The sequence below is a fragment of the Leuresthes tenuis genome, unplaced genomic scaffold (assembly GCF_036924035.1).
Source record: "Leuresthes tenuis unplaced genomic scaffold, fLeuTen1.0.hap1 SCAF_15, whole genome shotgun sequence".
NCBI classification, from domain to species: domain Eukaryota; kingdom Metazoa; phylum Chordata; class Actinopteri; order Atheriniformes; family Atherinopsidae; genus Leuresthes; species Leuresthes tenuis.
In genome coordinates, this window is record NW_027325369.1 from 2,624,500 (window position 1) to 2,651,993 (window position 27,494).

The following is a 27,494-nucleotide window of genomic DNA, read 5'->3' on the forward strand; positions in this document are numbered from 1 at the left end:
ACCACGATTGAACGAGTGATCAGAGAGCTGGAGTCTTATTTAATCCAGCAGGGGGCAGTGTTCCCCAACACATCCTGTAGTGTTGGATTTCTTTTTGACTCAGTGTCAGGAAACCCAATGAGACACAAAATGTTTTAAAGTTCATCATGAAAAATTTCGTGGGCTTTAAAAACATGCAGAAATGAGTTTAATTGGAAGTGAAGGAATAACAAACAGTAGATATGATGGTCTTCTCTCTGTCCAACTAAAATTTAGTCTGTGAAAGTTTTTTATTTGGTTCATTTATGATCAGCAGTTACTTTCAAAAGGTTTCATTAACATGACTTTTACATCTTATCTTCATTCTTCCAGAAAATTGATTGAATATCTGTGATTATTTGCTCAGTAGAAGTATGGGCTCTGGATACCTGCGTGTCAGATGTTGTGAGTTGAGAGCTTAGTGCATGTGTGAATAATGGTCCCCAGGACTCAACAGAAAGCTCACCATGGAGGGACAGACAGCTTTATGCTGCTGGCATCAATCATGAATTTAACGTCACATGACATGAACGTTTCTCACAGAGCACAGGTCCACAAAAACAGATCTCACAGGAAACCTCTGTACTGAGGATACACATGGAAGAGACATACTTCATGTCCAACAAGGTGGGAACTTACGTTCTCTGTTACACCAATGAACTCAAGTTTATAGAGATTTGTTGTTTCATGTTTGATCTTGTGAGGTTAAATCCCCTCTTCTTTATTTGTTACCATTAATATTGTAGGTCAGTGCTCCTTCTGATGAGCTGACAGCATGTCTTTAAGCTCTTACAGTGACTCAAAGATGTGCAGTGCTACTACACATCACACAGAACAACTGTTTCACCAACCCTCATGACACTTGTTTCAGCTGACAGTTGTAATGTTGAGAAGACTAGGGGCGGGGGCGGCACAGTAACACCACCCACCTTGGTTTTCTGCAGAAGCATTCATTGATACAGAAGTAGAAACAAACTGACGTGAACACAGAATGATGGTCCTCACTGTCTGCATCATGTCCTTGCATCTCATACTGGTTTCAGGTAAATTAATGGAAAGTATTTTTAGACTTCTACAGCCTTTTTGAAGAAAAGCATTTATCTTGCACAATCCTTAAAGACAGAACAGTTTCCAGTTAAATCCAGAGTTAAACCTGGCTCTCTCACTTATGAAGACTCATCATTAATATATTGTGGCCTGTTTTTCTTGTCTTTTCCACAGGTTCCTCTCTAAGTGACCAAATTACCCAGGTTCCAACCCACACCTTCAAAAATCCAGGAGAAACAGTTGAATTCAGCTGTTCACACAGTATTCAAAGCTATAATCGTATCCTCTGGTACAAACAGACAAAGAACAATCAGATGCAGCTTCTGGGACACATGACAGGAGACAGCAGACTTCCAGGGAGCGGACTGAATGTGACGCTGAATGGAAGTGCAAACAAAGACCAGACATGCACTTTAACAGTTAAAGGACTGAGTTTGAGCAGCAGTGCAGTTTACTTCTGTGCTGCTAGTTACCACAGTGCTTCATATCTCTGCTCCTCAGTACAAAAACGTCCTCATCATTGTTCAACATCTCCTACGACTCCCAGCTCCTTGCACCTGTATTCTGTTCTTTGATAAGGAGAAGTAGTAGCTTACAGCACAAATATGATAAGTTTTGTACCTAATGTGACTCCGCCCACTCACAGAGCACACGTTCGTTTTGCTGACAAGAGGCTTTACTCAAAGGAAAGATCAGTTCAGCTGCTGAGACTCTGAGAAGATTTCTCATAGCAACAGTAAACTTATGACCAGACCAAACAACAACCAGAACAGCATGAATGCCATACTATTATTACTTATTTTCAACACTGCTCTGGTTTCAGGTAATAATATCAGAATTTTTATGACAAATAATTCAAAACAATAGTAATTTTGCTGCTGTTTTCCCTGCATTTTATCGTATTACAGGAATGACTTAATTCCCATTGAAATACATTCCGTATTGCTCTTCCTCCACAGGATCCTCTCTCAGTGATCAAGTCCACCAGACTCCATTTCATATTCTGGCAAATCCAGGAGAAGCAGCCAAATTCAGCTGCTCTCACAGTATTCCCAGCTACAACCAAATCCTCTGGTACAAGAGATCAGAAAACAGACAGCTACAGCTCCTGGGATACATGTACATGGACAACAGTAATCCTGAAGCTGGAGTGAAGGTGAAGATGGAAGGAAGTGCAAAAACAGGTCAAAACTGCACTTTAACAATTGAAGGACTGAATATGAGCAGCAGTGCAGTTTACTTCTGTGCTGCTCGCTACCACAGTGCTTCATATCACTGCTCCTCAGTACAAAATCCTCCTCATCGCCATCTTTTTATCTCTGTATCACAGCTGACATCCTCCCACAGCTGTGTTAACTCTTTCTACCAAACACTTTTTCTAATTCTACTTTCTTCTGTATTTAATCTTTTCCTCAGACAGAGAAGAGGACACAATCATACCATATACAGTTATGGACATGCAAACCTCAACATTATGATCATTTTTCTTCTATAACACACAAACTGTTGTTTGGGTTTCACGTTTCCTGCTTCAGGTAATGTCATGAATATTTTCAGTGTGCTTCTATATCGTTTTTAATCAGCAGGAGTTCATGAAGTTATTGTGTGTTCAGACAGTTTTATACAGTTCTGCTATTTCACCTGTAACTGCATTCTATCGTGTTTTTTATTCAATGGCCTGTTACTGTACACCAAATCATATTTCTGGCTTTGTTTGGCCACCAGGTTCTTCCTTCAGTGAGCAAGTCTACCGGACTCCGGCTACATCTACAGCACATCAAGAGGAACAGCCCAGATCTACTGCTCACACAGCATTCCAAACTATAACCAAATCCTTTGGTACAAGCAGTCAGAGAAACAGCTGCTCTTCCTGGGATATTTGTACTATAAAGATGGTTATCCTTATTCAGTAAACTGGACCGGATGGGAAGATGGAGGGAAGTGCAGATAAAGAGAGAGACTCAACTTGAACAGCAGAGCAGTGTACTTCTGTGCTGCAAAGTACCACATATGACTGATCCTCCTCTTCAAACAATGGCATCACTACAGCTCACAGCCCCCTCACACCTGCAACAATCATTCTAACCAATGTTGGTCCTTTGTCTTATAAAGATAAGATATTTTAACATAAGTTGTATTATGTTGAGCAAAGCAGCGTTCAAATATAAACGTCTTGTCAAAAATAAAGTTTTGTCTAATTTCATCATAATTAATAACATTTTTGCATAAATTTTGCAGCTGAGAATAGTTTTTGACTTAAATGTTGTCAAATAGTTTGAATACACAATATTTGAACTTTGTGTAATTAAATATGTAAATAGACAGGTTCATTAGATGCATGTGTGTGTTACAAATAGAAAAGGTGTGTTACTTATTGCTCTGGTCATATCTTTCCCTTCTTACCTTCTTGAGAGTTTTCATGAGCTCTTTTCTATGAAAACACTGTTTTTATAAAACTATTTTCATGCTGGTTTAAAAAGTGTGTTGCAGGAAAGATTTCTGCTCATACTTCTTAACATCTATTGTGATGAGTTACTGTGCCAGTGGGAAAGTTTTTGCATGTGGAAGAAGCTGATTGACCTTAACAAAGCCCAAATAAGTCCAGAGCTTTTTAACAACCGAAGGTATTATTCTGGATATTTTACTATCAAGGGCCGTATCTTTACCCCAGATGTGAAACTGTTTGCTATGACTTTCCAGCCAAGCTGTCTACAGAGAGAGTTCACCTCTGTTGCTTGCCAGGACTGCATGTGACATCATCAGCTCAATTTGTTCATTGCCAAGCAAACATACAAACAATACCACAATGCATCATTCTCACTGTTTCTCACAGCATTTAGATTTCTATCACTGAGACAGAAGAACTCTTTGACTAAATGACAGAAATTAAAGCAAAAACCCATCATCATCTACACTTTAAGTTCATCTCTGTGAATTCTGCCTCCGGAGGACTTTAAAGCATTAAATATTCATGGTCCTTCCTCCTCTTTATCTCGTAAGATAACAAAGCTGCTACACTCAGACCAACAGTCACAGCTAAACACAGAAGGAGGAGTGGAGTGCTGGCTGATTGGTTCAATATTCGGAAGGGGCGGAAGCACAATTACTCAACTCACCCAAAAGAGGGATTTGTTTGTCTGAGCTCTCTTCAGATTCAGAGAACATTCAGCATCGCAGTTTATGCTGTCATAGACACGGGGCATCAAATGTCCTGATGCTGAAATTATTCACTAAACTCGTTTTCTTCTGCATGACTTTTAACGTCATGCTAGTTTCAGGTAATGTTGTTTTATTTGCTCTTCCAGATGTTGTGTTTATAGTTATTTTGCTGAAAATTGGGCTGCAGAGAACTGTTTATTTCAATCAAAGGTCACATTATTTATCCCCCACAATATTTCATAGGTCTCTCTTTTCATTTGCAATCCTATGTCTGTCTCTGTCTCAAAGTGTTTCTATGTAGTTTCATTTCTTTAAAAAGAGATTCTTTTCAACAGGTTCTTCTCTCAGCGATGAAGTCCTCCAGACTCCAGCTGAAATGTACTGCAACCCTGGAGAAAAGGCCAATATCAGCTGAGAGATCGGATTTATCTGAGAGAAAAACCAACAAACCAAAGACACGGCAGGGCAGGTTATCAAAGTACATCCACAAACAGCACTCAGGACACACACTGATCAAGCAGAAGAGCACAAAAACAGGAACAAATAGGGAGGGAAAGAGAGCAAAAATAACTGAATGAATATTAAAACAAACAAAAAAATCCAGAACATGAAATCCAAAAGTCATGGTATTACTAACACACCGAAAAAGGGAACATTCAGCTGATAAACGCTGATTAGATCAGTCCTTCAGAACCATTAATGTTCTTTACATATCAACAACTGCCAAAAACACACCTGAAAGAAGCCGTTAAATTTAGATTATGTGCAGCTGCCATGGATAAAAACACAGATGTCTACATGTAAATTTCACTGCTTTTTTGAGCATGTGTGACAGTTTCACGTCATGTTACAATTTTCAAGGCTTGGACGTTTAGCAATTTTACAGTTTTTACACCTGAATTGAAGGAAAGTGTTTCACATTTCTGTCCAACATGACATTCCACGTGCTACATCATTAAGATGTGGTTATCAAACTCACAACAGTTGTTCTGACAACAGTTTAAAAAAATTACTGTTGTAAGATCTAAACTAACAACCCTTGAATAAATGATCAGACGAATGACGTCAGTGACTGAATGTAGTGGAATGCTTTATTTCTAACTGTGTTAGAAGGTCTGTGTTGTTGGATTCCTCTCATGAAGTGGCAGTATTTATGTACTGAGGCATGTTTTCCATGTTTAGAGAAGGAGGAAGCGCTTTGAGGCCGCCCACCTGGAAAAGTTTCCTCTTTTCCTGACAGATTAATCAGTCCCCACGAGACACCGCGGTGGATGTGAAGGTGCAGATAAAGGCCAGACCTGCACACTGAGAGCTGAAACACTCGACCCAAACAGCAGCGCAGTTTACTTCTGTGCTGCAGGTTAAATATCTCTGCTCTTCAGTACAAAAATCTCCTCATTGTTTGATCTCTGAGTGTTACAGCTTGTAGGCCTTTGTATCATGATCAGCTCATTCTAATCACCAGATTTTCTTTTCCTTTCAAAGAGGAGGAGCCTTCTGAGAATTAACACGGCATTCAACCTCACTGTTTTATTTCATAATGAAATATATAGAAATCTGTCAAAATAATGTCAAGATGAACCTGCATCAGGTCCATGTAACAAATTATCTTCCTATCTTTTTCATTTACGACTGAGATAAATGTAGTTTTGCATTCAGCTTTAATGTCAAACTAAGTTACTTCTCAAAAACACTGATAATCTGGACATGGTGAAACATGACAAACATCTCTTCACTGTAATTTATTTACTTTTTCTCAAAATGAAAGCTCATATTTTTTGATGTTGTGCTCTCTCCACACAGTTCACTGCCAGGATGTAACACAGGACCCCACAGTCAGCTGGAGTTATGAGTCCAAATCTGCAGCTATGAACTGCAGCCACAACAAAGACATTTCTCACACCCAGATGTACTGGTACAGGCAGCGTCCAGGAGTCATCGTGTTCACAGCTTTAGGAGGGCAGCCAGACTATGGAGGGAGCTCTCAAAGCAAATATTCAGCCATCAAAGACAACGCCCAGAGCGGGGCTCTTACTGTAAAAGACCTGCAGTCTGATGACAGCGGTGTGTATTTCTGTGCTGTTGGAAATCACAGTGATGTGAAGAGTGGGAAGAGCTTAACAAAAACTGGCTGCAGACAAAACTGGGTGTAAATTAGCAGCCACATCTGCTCTTTTACATCTGTCCAGTAGAGGGCACTAAAGCTCAAGAAATGCTCAAGCTTAACTTCTTAAAATGCAGCTCTATGAAATGTGACGCGCTGGTGGAGATTTGATACGAGGACACTGACGAAGAGTCTGAAGCAATCAGAGTTACTCTGCGGTCTGTGTTCATTCAGACAGGAAGTCAGCTTGACATCGTTATCTCTGCCAAACATCTGCATGAATGATTGACTTTTCTTTTTTGCTTTTAGGCTTATGAAGTGCATCAGTCTCCCTCTGATTTGCTCACAAAACCTGCAGGCAGATAACAGATTAGGATTATATATACTTTAGGTCATTGTTCAAACACACAGTCATTAAACTTTCAGTGTTTAAACTACTGACCTTATGGGCATTTTGTCTTCTTAAATGTAGATGCAGTTTATTTGTGTTTACAATCCGTTACAATTTAATTACATTTTCTTTATATTTCGATATATCCAGGTGTTAGTCTGGGTCTTGAGGTTCATCAGTCTCCCTCTGAGCTCATCCAAAATCCTGGTGACAAAATGCAGATTCTTTGCAGCTATGACAAAACTGACTACAGGGTGATGCTCTGGTACCAGCGACCACCTGAAGACACATCTATGAAACTCATCGGACATTTGTACTATAAAGAGCCAAAAATGGAAGACCCATATGAAAAGAATTTTAATATCTCTGGAGATCTGAGCGTCAATACAGTGAAAACTGGCTTTCTTACAATCGAAGCTCCAGAACAAAAGCACAGTGCGGTTTACTACTGTGCAGCTAGCAAAGCACGCTAACAGAAATCCCCTCTGAACGTTACAAAAACTGAACTATAATTCTATCATCAGTGGTTTTCAGACACGCTCCCGAGCAGCTGCTGTTGTGGTTAGTTTGATGCACTTTCAGACTTAACTTGAATAACATTGTTTCCACCTGATTTTCCCACTTTATTCCTAATATGTATTTAATTCAACAAGCATTACTCTTTATATAACCAGGCAGCAAACCCAAAATGAAGTCAACTCCTCCTCTCCCTCTAAATCAACAATAATAGCAGACCCGTTGAGCCTTTAGAAACTGACCATATTCTCTTTTCTGGCACCAGGAGCTGCAAAGGCTGATCTTCAGCACAGCATGTCATAAATGCAGTTAAACCTCCTCAGGCAGTATTTTACATGGAGGCCATGCAGTATGAATAACCTCAATTTGTGTCGATTTTTCAGTCAGTGACACCTTCCTATCTGTTACATTGTTTGCAGAAAGGCTTAATAATACATAATATATACAATATGTGTAATAAAACTCATAAATGCACATTTTATGAGAGTTTTCTATTAATGCAGTGTCACAACGGACATAAATACAAAACATGAGCGGTTACTCAAAGAGAAAACTCCTCCCAAAAAACTCAATTTTCAGCTGCACGGTGATGGTGTTTCTACATTACTTCCTTTTCCTCTTTAAACCTCACTCATCTAAGTTGAGCCTTTTTTTGATTGTCATTTTGACATTTGACTCTCAGTGTCTTGACTAACATCAGCACACCTCTGTATATAATTTTATATGTAGTCTATATCCTGTGGAAGGGCTATATAAAGAGGATTTTAACATCTCTGGAGATTTGAGTGGGAACACAGCAAAGTCTCTCTTATAATCAAAGCTGCACAACAAGCTCACACGAAAAGCAAAATTATAAAAATCCTGTCTGAACTTTACAAAAACTGCACATCAGTGGGTTTAAATAAAATATGGAACTAGACAAAGCTGTTATCTGATCATGCTAAAAAGCTGAAAATAGTGAAAATTTAGCTTGAAAAGTTAGTTGCTGTAGTTTCAAAAGGCCTGAAAGGCATTTTTTAAAGGACCTGGAGCTTGATGAAGACAGCTAGAAGGTTGATGAAGGTTGATGAAGACAGATGGCACATGTATTTTCACAGCCATAGTCAAGTTTAGCTTGTTTCTCCACAGTTTAGATTTATTGTATTCCGGCTCAGCTGCGCTTTGTTTTTTTTAAATAAATCAAGTTTTGTTTTAATTATATCTGCATCTGGGTCCTCAAACTTCCACCACAGCAAACCAACCCGTTGTGATAAGGACAAATTGTCCTACATTTTAATGCTAAAATGATTTCTGTGGCTTAAAGAGTTTGGAAACCGTGACATGGCAAAAACTTTTTCTTCTGCAGAATCTTTCTGTATTCTTCCACTCTGTCAGTTGGAGCCTTCACTCTACACATGAACATTCCATCTCATTGGAATGCATTGTAAACTCAGAAATAAAAAACCTCTATTTTAAAAACTATAAAAGCTAGAAACAGATAGAGCCATGTCCAGAGAGAGCTGAACATTTTGTACAAAAATGGTTTAATTTGCAGTATGCGGAAGTAGTTAAACAGCAAAAAACATACAGAATAATAAGTCAAGTTTATTTGTATAGCGCATTTCATGTAGAAAACTATTCAAAGTGCTTTACATGAAATAAAAGCATTGCAGCCAGGAGTGGAAGAAGCATCAAAAATGCATAAAAGAATATAAAGAGAAGTAAAATAATTCAAATTAAATCAAAATGATTAAAAACAATAAGGAAACAGGAAAACTATGCACGCATAGTGAATTCACTATGGATGCAGAACATCTATGGATGGACAACTATGGATGCAGAACACCCTTATAAAACTATGTGGGTGAATTTTCCCTGTAAGACCCACGGTTGCAAATTTAAAACATCACTTTTAACAATTAAAAAAAAGGCCTGAAATGCACATATAAAACTGGTTTCTAGGACTGCCTTCTTTCACCTTCGTAATATTGCTAAAATCAGGAACATCCTGTCTCAGGGTGATGCAGAGAAACTAGTTCATGCATTTGTTACTTCAAGATTGGACTACTGTAATTCCTTATTATTGGGCTGTCCCACATATTCTCTGAAAAGCCTCCAGCCAATCCAAAATGCTGCAGCCAGAGTTCTGATGAGAACTAACAGGAGAGATCATGTTTCTCCAGTTTTAGCTTCTCTTCATTGGCTACCTGTTAGATTCAGAATAGAATTTAAGATTCTTCTCCTCACATATAAAATTCTTAATGACCGAGCTCCATCATATCTTAAAGATCTCATTGTAAGATATTTTCCTAACAGAGCACTTTGCTCTCAGACTGCAGGTTTACTTGTGGTTCCCAGAGTTCCTAAAAGTAGAATGGGAGGTAGAGCCTTCAGTTATCAGGCCCCTCTCTTGTGGAATAAGCTGCCAGTAAATGTCCGGGAAGCAGACACCCTTTCCACTTTTAAGATTAGGCTTAAATCTTTCCTTTTTGATAAAGCTTATAGTTAGGGATGGCTCAGGTAATCCTGAAACATCCCATAGTTAAGCTGCTATAGGCTTAGACTGCTGGGGGACCTCATCTGTCACACCTTTCCTCACTTTGCTCTCTTTTTCCCCCTGTTTAATTTCTCAAATGATATTATGTACATGTGACATTATTGTGGTTATTAACTTGTGTTTCCCTGTTCCAACAGGTATCCTTTGAATGGTGTTATGGTGTTTTTCCCCCTCTTTTCCCTCTTTTCTGTCTTCTCAAACCCCAGCTGGTCGAGGCGGATGGCCACACTTCCTGAGTCTGGTTCTGCCAGAGATTTCTTCCTGGTTCTGGTTCTGCCAGAGGTTTCTTCCTGGTTCTGGTTCTGCCAGAGGTTTCTTCCTGGTTCTGGTTCTGCCAGAGGTTTCTTCCTGTTAAAAGGGAGTCGTTCCTTTCCACAGTCGCCACAGGCACGCTCAGGACGGGAGATTGGACTGAAGACAAGTTTCACTGCAATCTGTTGGTTTCCTTAGCTAGGATATTATTATTTTTTGAATTGGCTCTATATGAATTAATTGGATTATGATTACAATGAATTGAATTCCAATTGGCTTGAATTGGACTATATTACTTAAGTGCCTTGAGATGACAATTGTTGTAATCTGGTGCTATATAAATAAAATTGAATTGAATTGAATTGAATTGAATTGAATTGAATTGAATTAAGCGCTAGATGTCCTTTTCTGTTAAATTTTTTATTTAGTTTAGCTTCGACCATAATTAAACACATGAATAAATTGTATGGGATGTGTGAAACTCCAGCATCTATAGCAGCATTTGAAACTCTCTGTATCTTTATAGTTTTTTTCTTTGTTTTTTAACTTCTAAATGATCCTGAGATCTTTTTCTGTGTTGCCCAAGCAGCAGTTAGTAGCAATAGGAGATAGAAAAACAGGCCTGTTGCATTGTTCAGGGACAGGTACGAATGCAACAGGTGCGAATGGGACAGGTGCGAATGGGACAGGTGCGAATGGGACAGGTGCGAATGCGACAGGTGCGAATGGGACAGGTGCGAATGCGACAGGTGCGAATGGGACAGGTGCGAATGGGACAGGTGCGAATGCGACAGGTGCGAATGGGACAGGTGCGAATGGGACAGGTGCGAATGGGACAGGTGCGAATGGGACAGGTGCGAATGGGACAGGTGCGAATGGGACAGGTGCGAATGGGACAGGTGCGAATGCGACAGGTGCGAATGGGACAGGTGCGAATGGGACAGGTGTGAATGCGACAGGTGTGAATGGGACAGGTGGGAATGGGACAGGTGCGAATGGGACAGGTGCGAATGGGACAGGTGCGAATGGGACAGGTGTGAAAGCGACAGGTGGGAATGGGACAGGTGCGAATGGGACAGGTGCGAATGGGACAGGTGCGAATGGGACAGGTGTGAAAGCGACAGGTGGGAATGGGACAGGTGCGAATGGGACAGGTGCGAATGGGACAGGTGCGAATGGGACAGGTGTGAATGGGACAGGTGGGAATGGGACAGGTGTGAATGGGACAGGTGCGAAAGGGACAGGTGCGAATGGGACAGGTGCGAATGGGACAGGTGCGAATGGGACAGGTGTGAATGGGACAGGTGTGAATGCGACAGATGTGAATGGGACAGGTGGGAATGGGACAGGTGGGAATGGGACAGGTGGGAATGGGACAGGTGCGAATGGGACAGGTGCGAATGGGACAGGTGCGAAAGGGACAGGTGCGAATGGGACAGGTGGGAATGGGAAAGGTGTGAATGGTAACAGGTGTGAATGCAACAGGTGTGAATGGGACAGGTGGGAATGGGACAGGTGGGAATGGGACAGGTGCGAATGGGACAGGTGTGAATGGGACAGGTGCGAATGGGACAGGTGTGAATGGGACAGGTGGGAATGGGACAGGTGCGAATGGGACAGGTGCGAATGGGACAGGTGCGAATGGGACAGGTGTGAATGGGACAGGTGGGAATGGGACAGGTGTGAATGGGACAGGTGCGAATGGGACAGGTGCGAATGGGACAGGTGCGAATGGGACAGGTGCGAATGGGACAGGTGCGAATGGGACAGGTGTGAATGCAGAAGGTGTGAATGGGACAGGTGTGAATGGGACAGGTGTGAATGCAAAAGGTGCGAATGGGACAGGTGTGAATGGGACAGGTGCGAATGGGACAGGTGCGAATGGGACAGGTGCGAATGGGACAGGTGCGAATGGGACAGGTGTGAATGGGACAGGTGGGAATGGGACAGGTGCGAATGGGACAGGTGTGAATGGGACAGGTGCGAATGGGACAGGTGCGAATGGGACAGGTGCGAATGGGACAGGTGTGAATGGGACAGGTGTGAATGCAGAAGGTGTGAATGGGACAGGTGTGAATGGGACAGGTGTGAATGCAACAGGTGCGAATGGGACAGGTGTGAATGGGACAGGTGCGAATGGGACAGGTGCGAATGGGACAGGAGCGAATGGGACAGGTGTGAATGGGACAGGTGTGAATGGGACAGGTGCGAAAGGGACAGGTGCGAATGGGACAGGTGTGAATGGGAAAGGTGTGAATGGTAACAGGTGTGAATGCAACAGGTGTGAATGGGACAGGTGGGAATGGGACAGGTGTGAATGGGACAGGTGGGAATGGGACAGGTGCGAATGGGACAGGTGTGAATGGGACAGGTGCGAATGGGACAGGTGTGAATGGGACAGGTGTGAATGGGACAGGTGCGAAAGGGACAGGTGCGAAAGGGACAGGTGTGAATGGGAAAGGTGTGAATGGTAACAGGTGTGAATGCGACAGGTGTGAATGGGACAGGTGTGAATGCGACAGGTGTGAATGGGACAGGTGTGAATGGGACAGGTGGGAATGGGACAGGTGCGAATGGGACAGGTGCGAATGGGACAGGTGCGAATGGGACAGGTGGGAATGGGACAGGTGTGAATGGGACAGGTGGGAATGGGACAGGTGCGAATGGGACAGGTGTGAATGGGACAGGTGCGAATGGGACAGGTGCGAATGGGACAGGTGCGAATGGGACAGGTGTGAATGGGACAGGTGTGAATGCAGAAGGTGTGAATGGGACAGGTGTGAATGGGACAGGTGTGAATGCAACAGGTGTGAATGGGACAGGTGTGAATGGGACAGGTGCGAATGGGACAGGTGCGAATGGGACAGGTGGGAATGGGACAGGTGTGAATGGGACAGGTGCGAATGGGACAGGTGCGAATGGGACAGGTGCGAATGGGACAGGTGGGAATGGGACAGGTGCAAATGGGACAGGTGCGAATGGGACAGGTGCGAATGGGACAGGTGCGAATGGGACAGGTGGGAATGGGACAGGTGTGAATGGGACAGGTGGGAATGGGACAGGTGCGAATGGGACAGGTGTGAATGGGACAGGTGCGAATGGGACAGGTGGGAATGGGACAGGTGTGAATGGGACAGGTGTGAATGCAGAAGGTGTGAATGGGACAGGTGGGAATGGGACAGGTGTGAATGCAACAGGTGTGAATGGGACAGGTGTGAATGGGACAGGTGCGAATGGGACAGGTGCGAATGGGACAGGTGGGAATGGGACAGGTGCAAATGGGACAGGTGCGAATGGGACAGGTGCGAATGGGACAGGTGTGAATGGGACAGGTGTGAAAGCAACAGGTGTGAATGGGACAGGTGCGAATGGGACAGGAGCGAATGGGACAGGAGCGAATGGGACAGGTGTGAATGGGACAGGTGTGAAAGCAACAGGTGTGAATGGGACAGGTGCGAATGGGACAGGTGTGAATGGGACAGGTGTGAATGCAACAGGTGTGAATGGGACAGGTGTGAATGGGACAGGTGTGAATGGGACAGGTGTGAATGCAACAGGTGTGAATGGGACAGGTGTGAAAGCAACAGGTGTGAATGGGACAGGTGCGAATGGGACAGGTGTGAATGGGACAGGTGTGAATGCAACAGGTGTGAATGGGACAGGTGTGAATGGGACAGGTGCGAATGGGACAGGTGCGAATGGGACACAGTCACTCTGTCAGAGATGGAAAAGAAGGACAAACTCTGGAAACTCAGACGATGGCTGAATTTATTCAGGGAGAAATGCCTGCAGGTGCCTCCAGACAGTTCTGCTCCCTACTATGCCCAACATTGCAAATTTATAACATTTCCCTAAAAACTAAAACTAAAATGTAAAAATTCTGAAAACTCCTTAATTTCTACATCAGAGGCCTCCTAAAACAATATCTGAGAGGTCAATTTTTTTTCTATATCTGGGTCTTAGAGGGTTAATTCTTGTAACCTTTATTTAACTCGGTCATTACGCACAAATTTATGTTGACAGTGATGTTCCTGGTGGAATGTTTTCCTCCTGACATGAAACTCTGAAAGATTTCTTTGTTGTAAAGAACTTATTCACTGTGAAGTGAGATAAAGTCATGAAGCTACCTTCTGCCAGCTTCTTCCACAGTCATGTGACATCCACATAATTTCCTTTTTCCTCTGCTGGCTGTTTCATGTGCAGACGAGACTTCATCCTCATTAGAATCTCATCTGCGTCAGACGAAGACTAAAGATGATTCCATTTCTGATTTTCTGTCTCCTCACAGGTAAAATAGATAAATGTTTCTGTTTTGTTTGAATGTAAAACCAAAGCTGAGTTTTGTCTGTTGTCTTGCAGGTTTTTCTCTGCAGCTTCAGGTCCAACAGTTTCCCTCAGATGTGCTCAGAAAGCCAGATGGTAACATTGAGCTTTACTGCAAACACAGACTGAAGAACCACAGAGTGATGCTGTGGTACCTGCAAACACCTGGAGACAAGGCTCTGAAACTCATTGGATATGGATATGGACAGTTCAGCAATGACAGTGTGGAACAGTCATTCAGAAAACAATTCAAACTAACTGGAGATTTGAGAGGAGATGAGAGAAATGGTTTACTAACCATCGTAGATCCAAATCCGCTCGAACACACGGGAACATACTTTTGTGCTGCCAGGGAGGCACACTGCATCAAGCATCCATCAGTTCTGAACAAAAACCTCCTCCTATGGCCTCTTCTTATCTTGTCTCTGAATGTAGGTTAAAGAGCAACCCTCCACCACCATCACCCCACTGCAGACATGCGGCAGTCGCTACATTTTGTGGTTTTACTGCTTGTTTAACACAAATGAAAATATTTGATCATCCCTTCCAGTCCATATATGTCATATTCCTGAGTATATTCCTGAGTCCATATTTATTTTTTTAATTTTCATTTGTAGAGAAATTACAATAAAGCACAGACCCATCCATTTTCTAGACCCGCTTAATCCGTCGGTCAGGTCGCGGGGGGCCTGGAGCCTATCCCAGCGGTCATGGGTCAAGAGGCGGGGTACACCTTGGACAGGTTGCCAGTCCATCACAGGCCACACAGAGAAACAACCATGCATGCTCACACTCACTCCTAGGGACAATTTCAGAGACACCAGTAAACCTAACATGCATGTTTTTGGACGGTGGGAGGAAGCCAGAGTACCCGAGAGAACTCATGCATACACGGGGAGAACAAGCAGACTCCACATGGAAAGGCCCCAGGTGGGAGTTCAACCTGGAACCCTCTGCTGTGGGGACGATGGTGCTAACCACCACACCACCGTGCAGCCCTGAAGCTTTTTACTGATACGTAAAGATGGAAGAACTGAGGTGGACTATTTACACCTTTTTCTGTTTTACCTTTTAATTTATCCACCACGAACAATACTTTTACTGTTCTAATTTATTCAGTTTCTTTGCCTGTTTGCAGGAGTTTACCTCAGTAGGGAAAGAAGTGTTTCAGTCTCCATCTGAGCTGCTGAGGGATCCAAACACTGCAGGCAGCCCAACCTCTACACATACAATCCTATCATCACTGATACCGCTCGAGAAAGTTCACTATTGATCCTCTGAGCTGGAAAGATATTTTCAAATTCACAGTTCCTGCATGGACTGTGAGATTCTGCGTGACTTGAGTCCAGATGCTTTTCAGGCTTTATAAGGCAGAAACTAGCTGATGACAGACAGGTGGTCTGTAGCAAAAGGGGACTGTAGGATACTTATCAGAAGAACTGGCTTTGTGTTCAGTTTTTGTTTTAAAGGGAAGCAGCTCACACATGCAAAGAGAGTGTGGCTCATTTAAAAACATATGTGGGATTTATTTGAAGTACTAATGAGCGGTCTGCTTCCTCCCTGCAGTTAAAAGCTGTCAGAGTACTCTCAGTTGGGAGAATCTGGGAGAAATTCTGACCAGCGAGATAAGCTGAAAGGCTACTCGTTACCAGGTCACAAAACAAAATTTAAATAAACAACTAAAAGTCAGCTGTGTTATAATCCCAATGGTTATTTGACATATTATGGTCTATATTAATATTTCTGATACATATTAATGAACATATATCATTTTGAGGGAAGCCTTCTTTTAGGTTTATTGCACTATTCTTTAAGTGAACTTTGTGTAATCCTCTGAATCAGCCTCTGTTGTTGAAAACTGGTCATTTACAGCCTTACTTATCAATGGATACCCTGTGTGCAATTTTTTATTCAAGATTAAACAAGTATCAGGACAGCAGGGGGTTTAAAAAGCAGCCATAAGACTGAAAAATTTAAAATCTTCAGGTATTTGTCATGTAATTTTCAGCCAGTCAACAAATCAAGTGAGCCACAGATTGTTTGAGCTCATGTGCACAAGCGTGAAATCTGATGGGTAGTTTTAGTAACTGTCCTGGGTCATGAGCAGGCACTCGCATTGAGAAATCCAACATTGCAGACTGATAACATTGTGCTGCTGTTCATGAATTTATTCATCTTTTATGATGTGAATGAGCTCACAGACTTAATGGTAACAGGCATTATCTCCATGCTTGTAAGTGGATCCGTGTGTGATAAAGGATGAGAGAAAGTCAAATCTAACGTGTTTGTGTTTAATAGGAGAGACCTTGTGGAGCAGACCGTAATGACTGTTTTACCTGGGATTGCACAATTTGGTGATTATAATTAGAATATAAAGCACAGTACAGCTGAGTCAGGTTTAAACAAATTCAACCAATAGGTGGAGACACAGCCCACTGTACGCAGCTTTTATCATGAGGACGTGGTGATGTATCAAACCAACATCCCATCTTCTCACCATAAATCCTATTCACAGAGCAACTCTTTCCTACATCAGTGCCTGAGAATGCTGTGCAGAGCTTTGGTTTTCTCTTCATCTGGGTTCATCATAAGATGACAGAGCCTCTTCATAATCACTGAAACTGTCACTGACGTGAACAGTCCAAAAATGAGTGTTCACTCTTCTGATGTTTTAAAATCTGCTGTCTCCACAGGTCAGGTGAGCGCTGTGACATTTCAGCAATCTGCTCCCCAGATGGTGAAACTGAGGTCCGCATTAACTGCAGTCATGATTTAACCTGACTCTTACCTCCTTTTTCTCTTTTATATTTTTTATCCAAATGCTTTTATGTTTATAATGTCCTTTATGTTGTTTTTTGCCTTGTTTTGAATAATTTGTGCTGAAGGATGGCTCTGCGGGAGCAGCCTCAATTTCGTTGTACCTCCACAGTACAGTGACAATAAAAGGCTATTCTATTCTATTCTATTCTATTCTAACAGGAAGCAGTCAACATCCAAAGAAGAGCGTTGGAATGTCCTTCATTAAGCCTGAAGAACTATTCCTGAAATGTAATTACTGAAAATACGAGAAGGTTTTTCTAAGAGGCTTCAGGCTAAGAATAAAGATCCTCAGACGAAATATTGACTTTCAAGCTCATTAGAATAGTACAAACTCTGTATTTGCGTTATATACTGTGTTTCCATTTATGCTTGCACATGTTTCGGTAAATCACTGCATCTATTACTGGTTTTCCCTGCAATATATAAAGAAATGAGAGGTGGCACAAGACCTTTGTATTATATGTATGCAGTAAGATACTTCTGATGGTCTATTGTTTCTTATAAATGAGTGTTTTATGATCTTATTCCAGATGTTTTTCCTCCCAGGAAAAATAAAACTAATCAACTGAATTTTGAGTATTTAATCTGTTCCTTTCAATGCCAGTACACCGGTGTGTAAGTGTTAGTTGTGAGTATTTGTTTCTGATGTCACTTCCTGTCACATCATGTGATCATGTGACCCGGTGCTTTCCCTCTGCTGAACAGAGTGATATTTGTATCAGATGCATCATTCAGCTGAAGACAGCTCATCACTAACATGTTGGTCGCAGTCATTTATCTGGCACTTTTTACACACTCAGGTGGGTGCTGAGTATTAACTCATAATGAACATAATGGCTAAGCAGGACTTGGACGGTTGAGATCCCATCAAATATTTCATATCTGAGTAACTTTGCATTTGTTTGTGTTGAGATGAGACACATTGAAACATTGACCTCCATGTGCTGCAGCTCTCCCTGTTGTAGTCCTTCAGTCTGGAGATCAAACGTCTCCCCCAGGAGCCACGGTGACGTTGGAGTGCAGAATGGGTGAAGGGTTTGACATGAGCAGCTACACCATGCTCTGGTACCGACAAAACCACCACGGAGCTCAAGTAGAGTTTCTCATCAAAGAACACGAGAAAACTGTGGGTCGCTTCCACTCGTCTATCGAGGCAACCAAAAACAGCTTTTCTCTTCAAATCACTGAGCTGTTTGTGAACGACAGCAGCACCTACTACTGTGCTACAGTCACAGTGATGCAGCCAGACCAGGCCCTCATACAAATAACAGGACTCTATATATCGCTCACAGGCATGAAGGAGCTGTGGCTTTTTAGACATCAGAATGCGGGTTGTTGCTGAAAAAAGGACTTTTACCCTGTTTGTGAGTACATTTATGGACGATTCTTTTCTTAAGTAAGCAAAAAGAAGATACCATGAGACTTCGTCCTGTACACTTTGATATGAGCAAGCAGCTCGGGTTGAGACAGAACAGATACATGACTGTCATCAGTTCTTGTTCGACAGTTCATGTCAAAAACTTACCAACTTATATAGTGCAGTGAGTTGTCCTTGTGATTCCTTAAATGCTCATAGTTTAAATTTTTAAATGCTTAAAGTCTGCTGCTCCATATAGTCACACAGGCTTTCTCCATCTGTCTCGCTTTGCCAAATCATGGAGTTTAAATATCTATAAAATCATATCATCATTGTCAAATAGTCAAAGTCAAATATGTTCTGTTAAAGCTAACAGGCCAGCCTAATAGTGTTTGATTCAAAACATGACTCCTCCTCAAACATGAATGTGAAACACGCTGTAATACTTAGCTGCGACAGGTTCAAGAATTAGTTGAATGTGCATTAACAACAAAATCCAAGTTTGAATTATGCAGTTATGAATGGAGATATTCGCTTTGTATCCATCTAAACTGCAGGAACTCGAAACACTAACATCCGGGAGAAAAATGTACCAAAAAACTGTTCTGGTAGGGAGGTTTTCTTTCACAAATACCTTTTCAAGCAGGGACTGACGCACCTTGATTCCATTGCATCATTTGTGACAGTGTGGAGGTGGAACGGGGATCAAAGTTAATTTGCCACTGAAGGCCTGCTTCGTGTGTGCTTAGACACATCAAACCAGCATCACAGAATACGCCACTCAAACCAAAGCTTCTGTCACTACTCAGCTGATTCAGTGACAACAGCTTCTGTTTGGCATGTGTGCATTAGGAGGAGGTACAGTGGGGGGTTCCTTGTTGATTGATTTGTGTCAGCAGTTTTGATCCACCGGCTGTGCCAACACTCCAGAGAGTACTGTCGAAGAAGATCGACACACTTGAGCTCACTTACTTTGCTTTACCCACCTTCCACCTCATTGGAAATGCAAAGGCTGAAAGGTTCAGAGCCCTGGGCTGATTACGTTCTGAATACTGTTGGTAAAAATTGATCTTTTGATCTTCAACTGACCATATTTGGACAAAAAGGTCAAGATGGAGAGAGATACTTGAAAGCAGACTGGACAAACTCAGCTCACAATGAAGATCTATTAAATGAGCTATCTGAGGAAGTCCACCAGCATAGTAATCAGAATGAGTGAATGCATCAAACACCATAACAACTTATAGGAAAACGTATTGACTTACACTTTCATGAGGGACTAGGAGTCTGTTCGAGCCTGAGATTTTGTAGATCCATCATCAATATTCACTATCACTGGTACGGAACTTAGAGAGACTTCAAAAGTGAAAGAAGATGTGCAGTAAAATAAAGGACAATCACAAATCAGGAACACGAAGACCACGGTTTGGTTTGTAGTTTTAATCTTCCACGGTAAGAACATTCATATTCAGTTTGAATAAAAACAGAGCAGTGTGTTCCTCATTAAGTTTGTTTTAACTGTCTTTCTTGCTATCCAGATTTATCCATTTTTGTTCAAATCCACTCGCAGTTTTCAGTAAAGGAGACCAGGCTGTAACCTTGCAAATGTCAATGAGATGATGACCAGCATCTGAACACGTTCTGGGACAGACTCAAAAGCTAGAATTTGCTCCTAGCATATTTCATTGGTAAAGATGTGTGGATTACTGAAGCTCCTTCTAATAAAATCCATGCACACCATGTCCCATCACACAGTGCAGTTCCACTCTGCAGATACATCCTGCTGAAGCTGGACATATTTCTATGCCTCCAGTAGGGCGCAGAGGGTCAGGAAGCCTCACCAACTAAAACACAACCTCAGACAAAACCAGGAAGAGGAGAAGGGAAGCAGAAATAGGATTTACTGACACACATCACATTTAGAACAAATCACTAACATTTATTTGCACATATACATCAGGTACAAGAACTGCGTGTTCATAGTCGTGCTTCCACAACACCACAAAGCTGATCTGTTCAGATAAGACAGCAGGTGTCTGCAGGGTGGAGAGTATCTGTCACACTCAAATTTTTGTCCCGGACAGCTTCTCATCATATACACCTTCATTCTTTACTATTTGATTTTGCCATAATTCTGTTCGATGAGGATCGAGTTTAAGAGTCTATCACAGACTGACCTCTACTGGCTTCATGTGGGATTACATTCAAAGTAAAAACAAATGATTTTGTGCTTCAAAATCAATCATCGCACCAATCATTAAGAATTAATACAAGTAAGGTACAGCTTCCTCATAAACATAGTTTATGTGTTTAAACACGCTGATGTTACCACTTCATTGTTGAATGATCACTTAGATAAAACCTTAAATGCACAGAGCGATAGCACAGCACACAGACTGGTAAGATGTGGATTCTATAAAAAAATTCACTTTGTTGGTATGCGTGTTTCACAAGAACATGCTCATTAGAATACTTGATCTAAAAACCTTCTCTCAGCTCCATCTAACCACTGTTGGACACTGAAACGACTCGAAGACAAGATGGCTGATTGCAAAGCAACTCACATTTTACCAAATATTAACATGTTTATGTTGCTATCACTGATAATAAAGTGATAAAATACACAATGAAATGTATCCTGAAATAAGCATTCAGAAGTCAGACATCATTAATCATTCTGATGAACTTTGCGATGTAAGAGATTTAAGTTAAGTTAATAAATACAACGATGTCTCATATAATCTGGTGTCATGAGATGTGACAAACTGTATTTATTCAAACACTTAAGTACACAAGTGAGGTAACTTTATCTGTGTTTTCTCCTCATAATACAAAAAACATCACCCTGTTTTTTCTTTTTTACCATCCTACTTCAGGTCAGTGAGAAATGAAGCATATTATCCTTCATTTCAATATATATATTCAATATGTATAGTATACTATTGTATAATAGCATATTGTACTCTATATATATATGAAAGCTTTAATCAATGGTCACTTTATGATGCAAAATATAAGATCATATTATCACAGATAAAGTCACCTATAACTTTATAATGTAAATAAATTTAAGAGCAGTTTTAAAAATCTGTCACATGTGTCAGCGATTGTCAGACCCTGACAACTGATTGGATGAAGAGCTGTGACCAGCAGAGATGTCACTTCCTCTGAGCAGCTATAAACAAACACCAACAAAAAGCAGCTTCCCTTTTCCTTCCCTCTGTTCTCTCCTCTTTTCTTAGCTGTCACAGAAATAGCAGCAGTCAGGTTGGAGCGCCTCAGACATCAGTCAGCCCGACCTGCACAGCTGCTCTCACACACACACAGATGGAGGCTGAGATAAGGAGAAGCTGGGTGGGGGAGGCAGAGAGGAGAGAGCGAAAGAGACACAAGGTTTTTGTATGATGCTTTTTCACCGTGGGGACAGGGAGCCACGGTGATACAATCCCATAGAGCCGCCGTACAAAAACCTCCTTCCATTAACTTCCATTGTGTAGACGGCTACATGCAACTTAGGAGGCTCAACAGAGCAGAAAAATCATCCATCTGAAGGTGTGTAGGATGCTGGAACAGGTGGCCATTGATTAGTCACTTTGTATGTAGATATTTGATCAAAAGGAAGTTTTTTAAGGTCTTGCTGTTCATATGTGGAACATTTGGAAGTTTGCTTTGCTCATCTTGACAAAGACAAAACAAATGTTGACATGATGAAGTTCAGCCTGTATGTTTAAACCCTCTTTATCCTCTGGATTACCAGAGTGTGTCTGAACAGGATGATTCTGGACAGTTTTGGGACTTTTTGGTTGAAGAGACTTTCAGAGTGACACTGGAGCAGAAGCTTACTTTGGAAAAGGAAGAAAACTCACTGTTTTGGGTAAGTTGGAGCTCTTACAAGTTCTGCTCACTGTATTAGACTTAAAATGGTGGAAAAGTTGGGATTAAAGTGAAGGAAAAAGCTGTTGTGTTAAAAGAATCTGCATTATTGAGCTGAACTCAGAGCACTGTGACATACACTGATCCTGCTTACTTTGGCCAAGGAACCAAACTGACTGTTTTAGGTAAATATTTCCCTTTAATACTGTGTTTTGGTGGATTACACATTGGTTTAAGCCTAAGTATAGACAGAAGCATCAGTAAAGACTTTTCAGAGATAAATCAGGGAGAGAAAGAGATTCTTGCTGAGTATTGCTGCACTGTGACAATGCAAACGAAGCTTACTTTGGAAAAGGAACCAAACTGACTGTTTTAGGTGAGTGAAGGATGATTCAAACAAAACTAATGAAACATGATCTTAAACTGCGTCAATGCATAAAGAGACATCACATCCATTGGTATTTACATTTTAAGTCCAGCTCAGGGCTTTTTTATATTAAGCTGCAGCTCTTTGCCACCTATGAAGCTTATTTTGGACAGGGAACAAAACTGACTGTTCTGGGTAAGTAAGACTTCTGAATGTCTTCTCATGAACTCACATGTAATAAATAAGTTACAGTGACATTTTAATGGGAAAAAAGTTAATATAAAGGAGACTATAAAGAATCAAACACTGGTTTGTGATTTAAAGACAAGTAAAATGAAGAAAAAAAGGTTTTCAATGTTTAAAAAAAAATGGATAAAAAAAAAAAAAGGATAAAAATGCAAAGGCGCAAAGTAAAAGCAGCATCTTGGGATGTTTTAAGCACTGATCATGTGCACTGTGACTCTGGTGGTTATGAAGCTTTCTTCGGTGCAGGAACAAAATTAACTGTTTTAGGTAAGATACACGTTGTGCATTAAGTCTGTAAAAAGTTAAGTGGTAGAATGTTTTACTGGAAGGGACATTAACAAACTCAGAGTTCTTCAGCTCACTGGAGTTTCAGTTCAGTGCTTTTTGTTCTGAAGCATAAACGCTGTGTCAGTACGAAGCTTATTTCGGTCAGGGAACTAAACTGACTGTTCTGGGTGAGTAAAACGTCCAAATTTCTTATCATACAAATAACAAGACAAAGAGAATATGTCAAAACCAAGCAGGTTTCTTATTGAGAGAGATGTTGTGTGCGCCATAAACAGCTTGTAAAAAATGAATGTAGATCAGCAGCTGGTGGATTATTTTTAATTCAGGTGAAAGTTGTTTATTGTAAAACTAGAAAGCAAAGAAGTAAAGTCAAATCAGCTGACAAGCTGTTTTCAGCACTGGTCATGTGCACTGTGACTCTGGTGCTTCAGAGGCTTACTTTGGTGGAGGAACAAAGTTAACTGTTTTAGGTAAGAAACACTTTGAAGTTTATTAAATGTTCTGGAGGAATAATTCAATGCTTATAAAACTTTGAATACACCACAACTTCTGAAGTAGGTCAAGTTAAACTCGTGAGATGCAAAATGGTGAAAAAGCTGGTTTAAATAGAAAGTGTCAGAGAGGCAGCAGGAAGAGTTTTTGTTGCAGTTCAGAGTCTCTGTGCTCCAACAGGGAGGCTTACTTTGGAGCTGGAACTAAACTCACTGTTTTAGGTAAGAAAACACTTTGAAGTTTATTAAATGTTATATAGAAATGATTTGATGAGTCAAAAACATCAAATTCCCCCAAATACTGATGTTTAGAAAGTCAAAGTGTTCACAAGTCAAAGAGTGATAATGTTGGAGGAGTTACAAAGTATAACAGATAAAGACAGGCAGCAGGAAGAGTTTTTGTTGCAGTTCAGAGTCTCTGTGCTCCTACAGCGAGGCTTACTTTGGAGCTGGAACTAAACTCACTGTTTTAGGTAAGAAAACACTTTGAAGTTTATTAAATGTTATATAGAAATGATTTGATGAGTCAAAAACATCAAATTCCCCAAAATACTGATGTTTAGAAAGTCAAAGTCTTCACATGTCAAAGAGTGATAATGTTGGAGGAGTTACAAAGTATAACAGATAAAGACAGGCAGCAGGAAGAGTTTTTGTTGCAGTTCAGAGTCTCTGTGCTCCTACAGCGAGGCTTACTTTGGAGCTGGAACTAAACTCACTGTTTTAGGTAAGAAAACTTCCAGCAAACAAACTGAGCTCAGCTCCACTCTTTGGTTATCTGTGAGTCAGAACTATCAGTAACACTTGGAACATAATCAATAGACATTTGATACGACGGCAGTCAGCGAAGTGCATGTATCAAAATGCACATGTTTATTTGTGCCAGTAAAAATGAGCCTTCTTCAGTTAAAGTGCTGCAGCTATAAAACATCTGGCTCTACGCCCAGATTATTAGTCTCAGTCAGTTCTTATCAGCTCTGTGAAACACTGTGAATACACAGTCAGAAGCTCACTTTGGAGCTGGGACTAAACTCACAGTTTTAGGTAAGAAAGTAAAGATTTTCAGTATCTACTAATGTAAAGCACTGACAGAAATAAGGGAAAATCGCTTATTCTGAGCTAAACTGAACTTAAATCACTCTTTAAAATGGCTGTAAACTGATGGATTTTGAACAAGATTATGTTGGGAAAAAGGTCTTTAGTGTCTGTAAAAGAGCACAAAGACAGTCTGCAGCTCTCAGCGCTGAAACTTCAGCTGTTTTTTATGCAGCTGTTTATCAGTGTGAACAACTACGAGCCTGCTTACTTTGGCAGAGGCACCAAACTGACTGTACTGGGTAAGAAATGATCAAATCTTGTGTTTCTGAAGCTCTTTCTGCAACCTAAATCTGCTAAATTATTGTTGAGTAAATAATATTTTGGTGTACTTTTTGTGATTGTTATGCTGTTATGTTGTCAGAACTCTGGAAGAAAATGTTAAAAACCTGTGAAAAAAAAAAGATACCTATAAAAGTTGTAAAAAGTGTCAAAGTCTGTACAGACATGTAAATCCCTCAGTTCAGTGGAAAAAGGCAACATTTGGGTCAGGCCCCAGACTTTGTTATACCTGTTCAACTGTTGTGTTACTTAATCCGTTAACTTAAAGGCTTCAAAATGTGCAACAAACACTAAAAGTGCTCACAAGATACAGCAGTGAGTCATTTGCAAAATAGTATTATTTCACTTACTAAATAGAAAGTTACACAGAATAAACGTCTGATAAATTGTGATTGTTTGATAGGACTGAAAATATTCTGGCAGCAAGATTAAATATAAGGTAGTGGTCAGTTTTTCCATGTGAGTCAGCAGTGTGCTCTGGCAGTTATCCTGCTGCTTTTGGAGAAGGAACCAAGCTAACAGTTCTGGGTGAGATCATTACAGTAGTTAACTAAAATACACTTTTATGTGATGAAAACAACTGATGTTCACTGATTCTAACCTACAGAAGTGTTAGGAGCACATTGTCTTCTTGTCTCCAGCAGGAAAACTGCTTTGTGGGTTTCAGGCTTTTAACAATGCAGCTTTGACTGAAATCTGAATGAATTCTTTCCTCTGACTTTTCAGAATCAGGACGTGATCCCACTCCACCAACAGTGAAAGTTCTTCCACCTTCACAAAAAGAGTGCAGAAACAAAAAAGACAGGAAAAGGAAGAAGACCCTGGTCTGTGTGGCGACTGGTTTCTACCCAGACCATGTCAAAGTGTCCTGGACAATCAATGGAGTTGGAAAACCTGAAGGTGTGGCGACGGACAGCGCTGCCGTGCGAGAAGGACAGTTCTACAGAATCACCAGCAGGCTGAGGGTCCCTGCTGATGAGTGGTTTAAACCTGACAATAAATTCACCTGCAACGTCAAATTCTTCGATGGAACAACAAGCACTGACCATGCTGAATCAATTAATGGTGAAACAGGTATGATACCTGCAGGTATTACCTAATCTGAAGCTTGATGCCATGAGAAAATATCTCTCATTGACTAAATTGGTTTTATTCTTCATCAGATGTTTCAGGTGGAGGCATGTCAAGAGGTAAATGTTTTACTTTGTCCACTGAATGTGATGTTAACAGTTTAAACTGCAGTGAACTTTGCTGCTCTGGTCACCAGTCTCCACTAACTGAATGTTTCCTCTTTGACCTCCCTGCAGAGAAATATCTGAGGATCACACAGAGCGCCAAACTCTCCTACGGTGTTTTTATCGTGAAGAGCTGCATCTACGGAGCCTTTGTTAGCTTTTTGGTGTGGAAGCTTCAGGTGTGTTAAACATCAACTGCAGCTTACATCAGTTATCCAACTTACACCCTTGTTATTTTAGCATTCACTGTCTTCTATATAAAACCTGCTTTGGGATGGAAGGATTTAAATATGTGAATGAATGAAATCTGATGACTGAAAGGACAATATGTCTGGTCTTTGTGTTGCAGAGTTCAGCAGGAAAACAGAAGAAGTGAAACTGAACTGAGGCCTGGATCTACAATCAGCAGGAGATGGATTATTCTGTTGTGTGTAAATAAAATCTGTAGAACACAGAACACACTGTCTGTGTATTGCTGTGACTTTGCATTCATATGAGAGTTGATCAAATCCTGCTAATATAGAGGAACTATGTGCACATTCTTCTCACAGTATAAAAGCTTTTGTTTCCTGCTTAATTGGCTGTGTTTTCGCTGAACTATTTCCAATTAATGCTTCTTCTAAATAAACACCTGCAAGTTAATCTTCTCAGTCAAGTCGTGTTTCTTTCCTTTTGACTTTTGCATCAACAGCCCATCATCCTACACTGAACATCACTTGTTCCAGAGATAGAGTCAGATATTTTTAGCTGCAGGCTTATCTGACTGTTATTCTGAGAAATCTGTTTCGTTTTCACAATGTTGAAACGTCTCAGCTCAGGAAAATTCTTCATGTCGGTTTAAGTGAGTCATTAGCCAGGCTTTCCAATAAACTCACACAAATTAAAATTTCTTCTTCTTCTTCTTACTTGTGAGTAATGTTCTACCCACATGCTTTGGATCCTGAAATGTGTTTTTAATGTAATTAAAGCAGGTTAACTTGAGTTTTCAACTTTGTATGAAAAGACAAGTTCATTTCTATTACTGTAACGTAACAACAGAAGGTTAGGGTCCTCGTGTGTTTGGAGAAGAAGGTCAGAGCTGTTGCTGAAGAGGAAGA

General features: G+C 41.0%; 1 protein-coding gene across 1 annotated transcript; it reads left to right on the forward strand.

Annotated features, from left to right (window-relative positions):
• The first annotated feature begins 5,389 nt into the window (after positions 1-5,389).
• Positions 5,390-27,386, forward strand: LOC140270686 (M1-specific T cell receptor beta chain-like). The gene is made up of 10 exons (XM_072365883.1): positions 5,390-5,444; positions 6,028-6,330; positions 6,870-6,984; positions 17,040-17,044; positions 18,117-18,395; positions 23,711-23,767; positions 25,889-26,236; positions 26,326-26,352; positions 26,470-26,576; positions 26,747-27,386. Exons 1-10 carry the CDS (start codon positions 5,390-5,392, stop codon positions 26,771-26,773), a joined length of 1,323 nt encoding a protein of 440 aa, XP_072221984.1. The 3' UTR covers positions 26,774-27,386.
• The last annotated feature ends 108 nt before the right edge of the window (positions 27,387-27,494 follow it).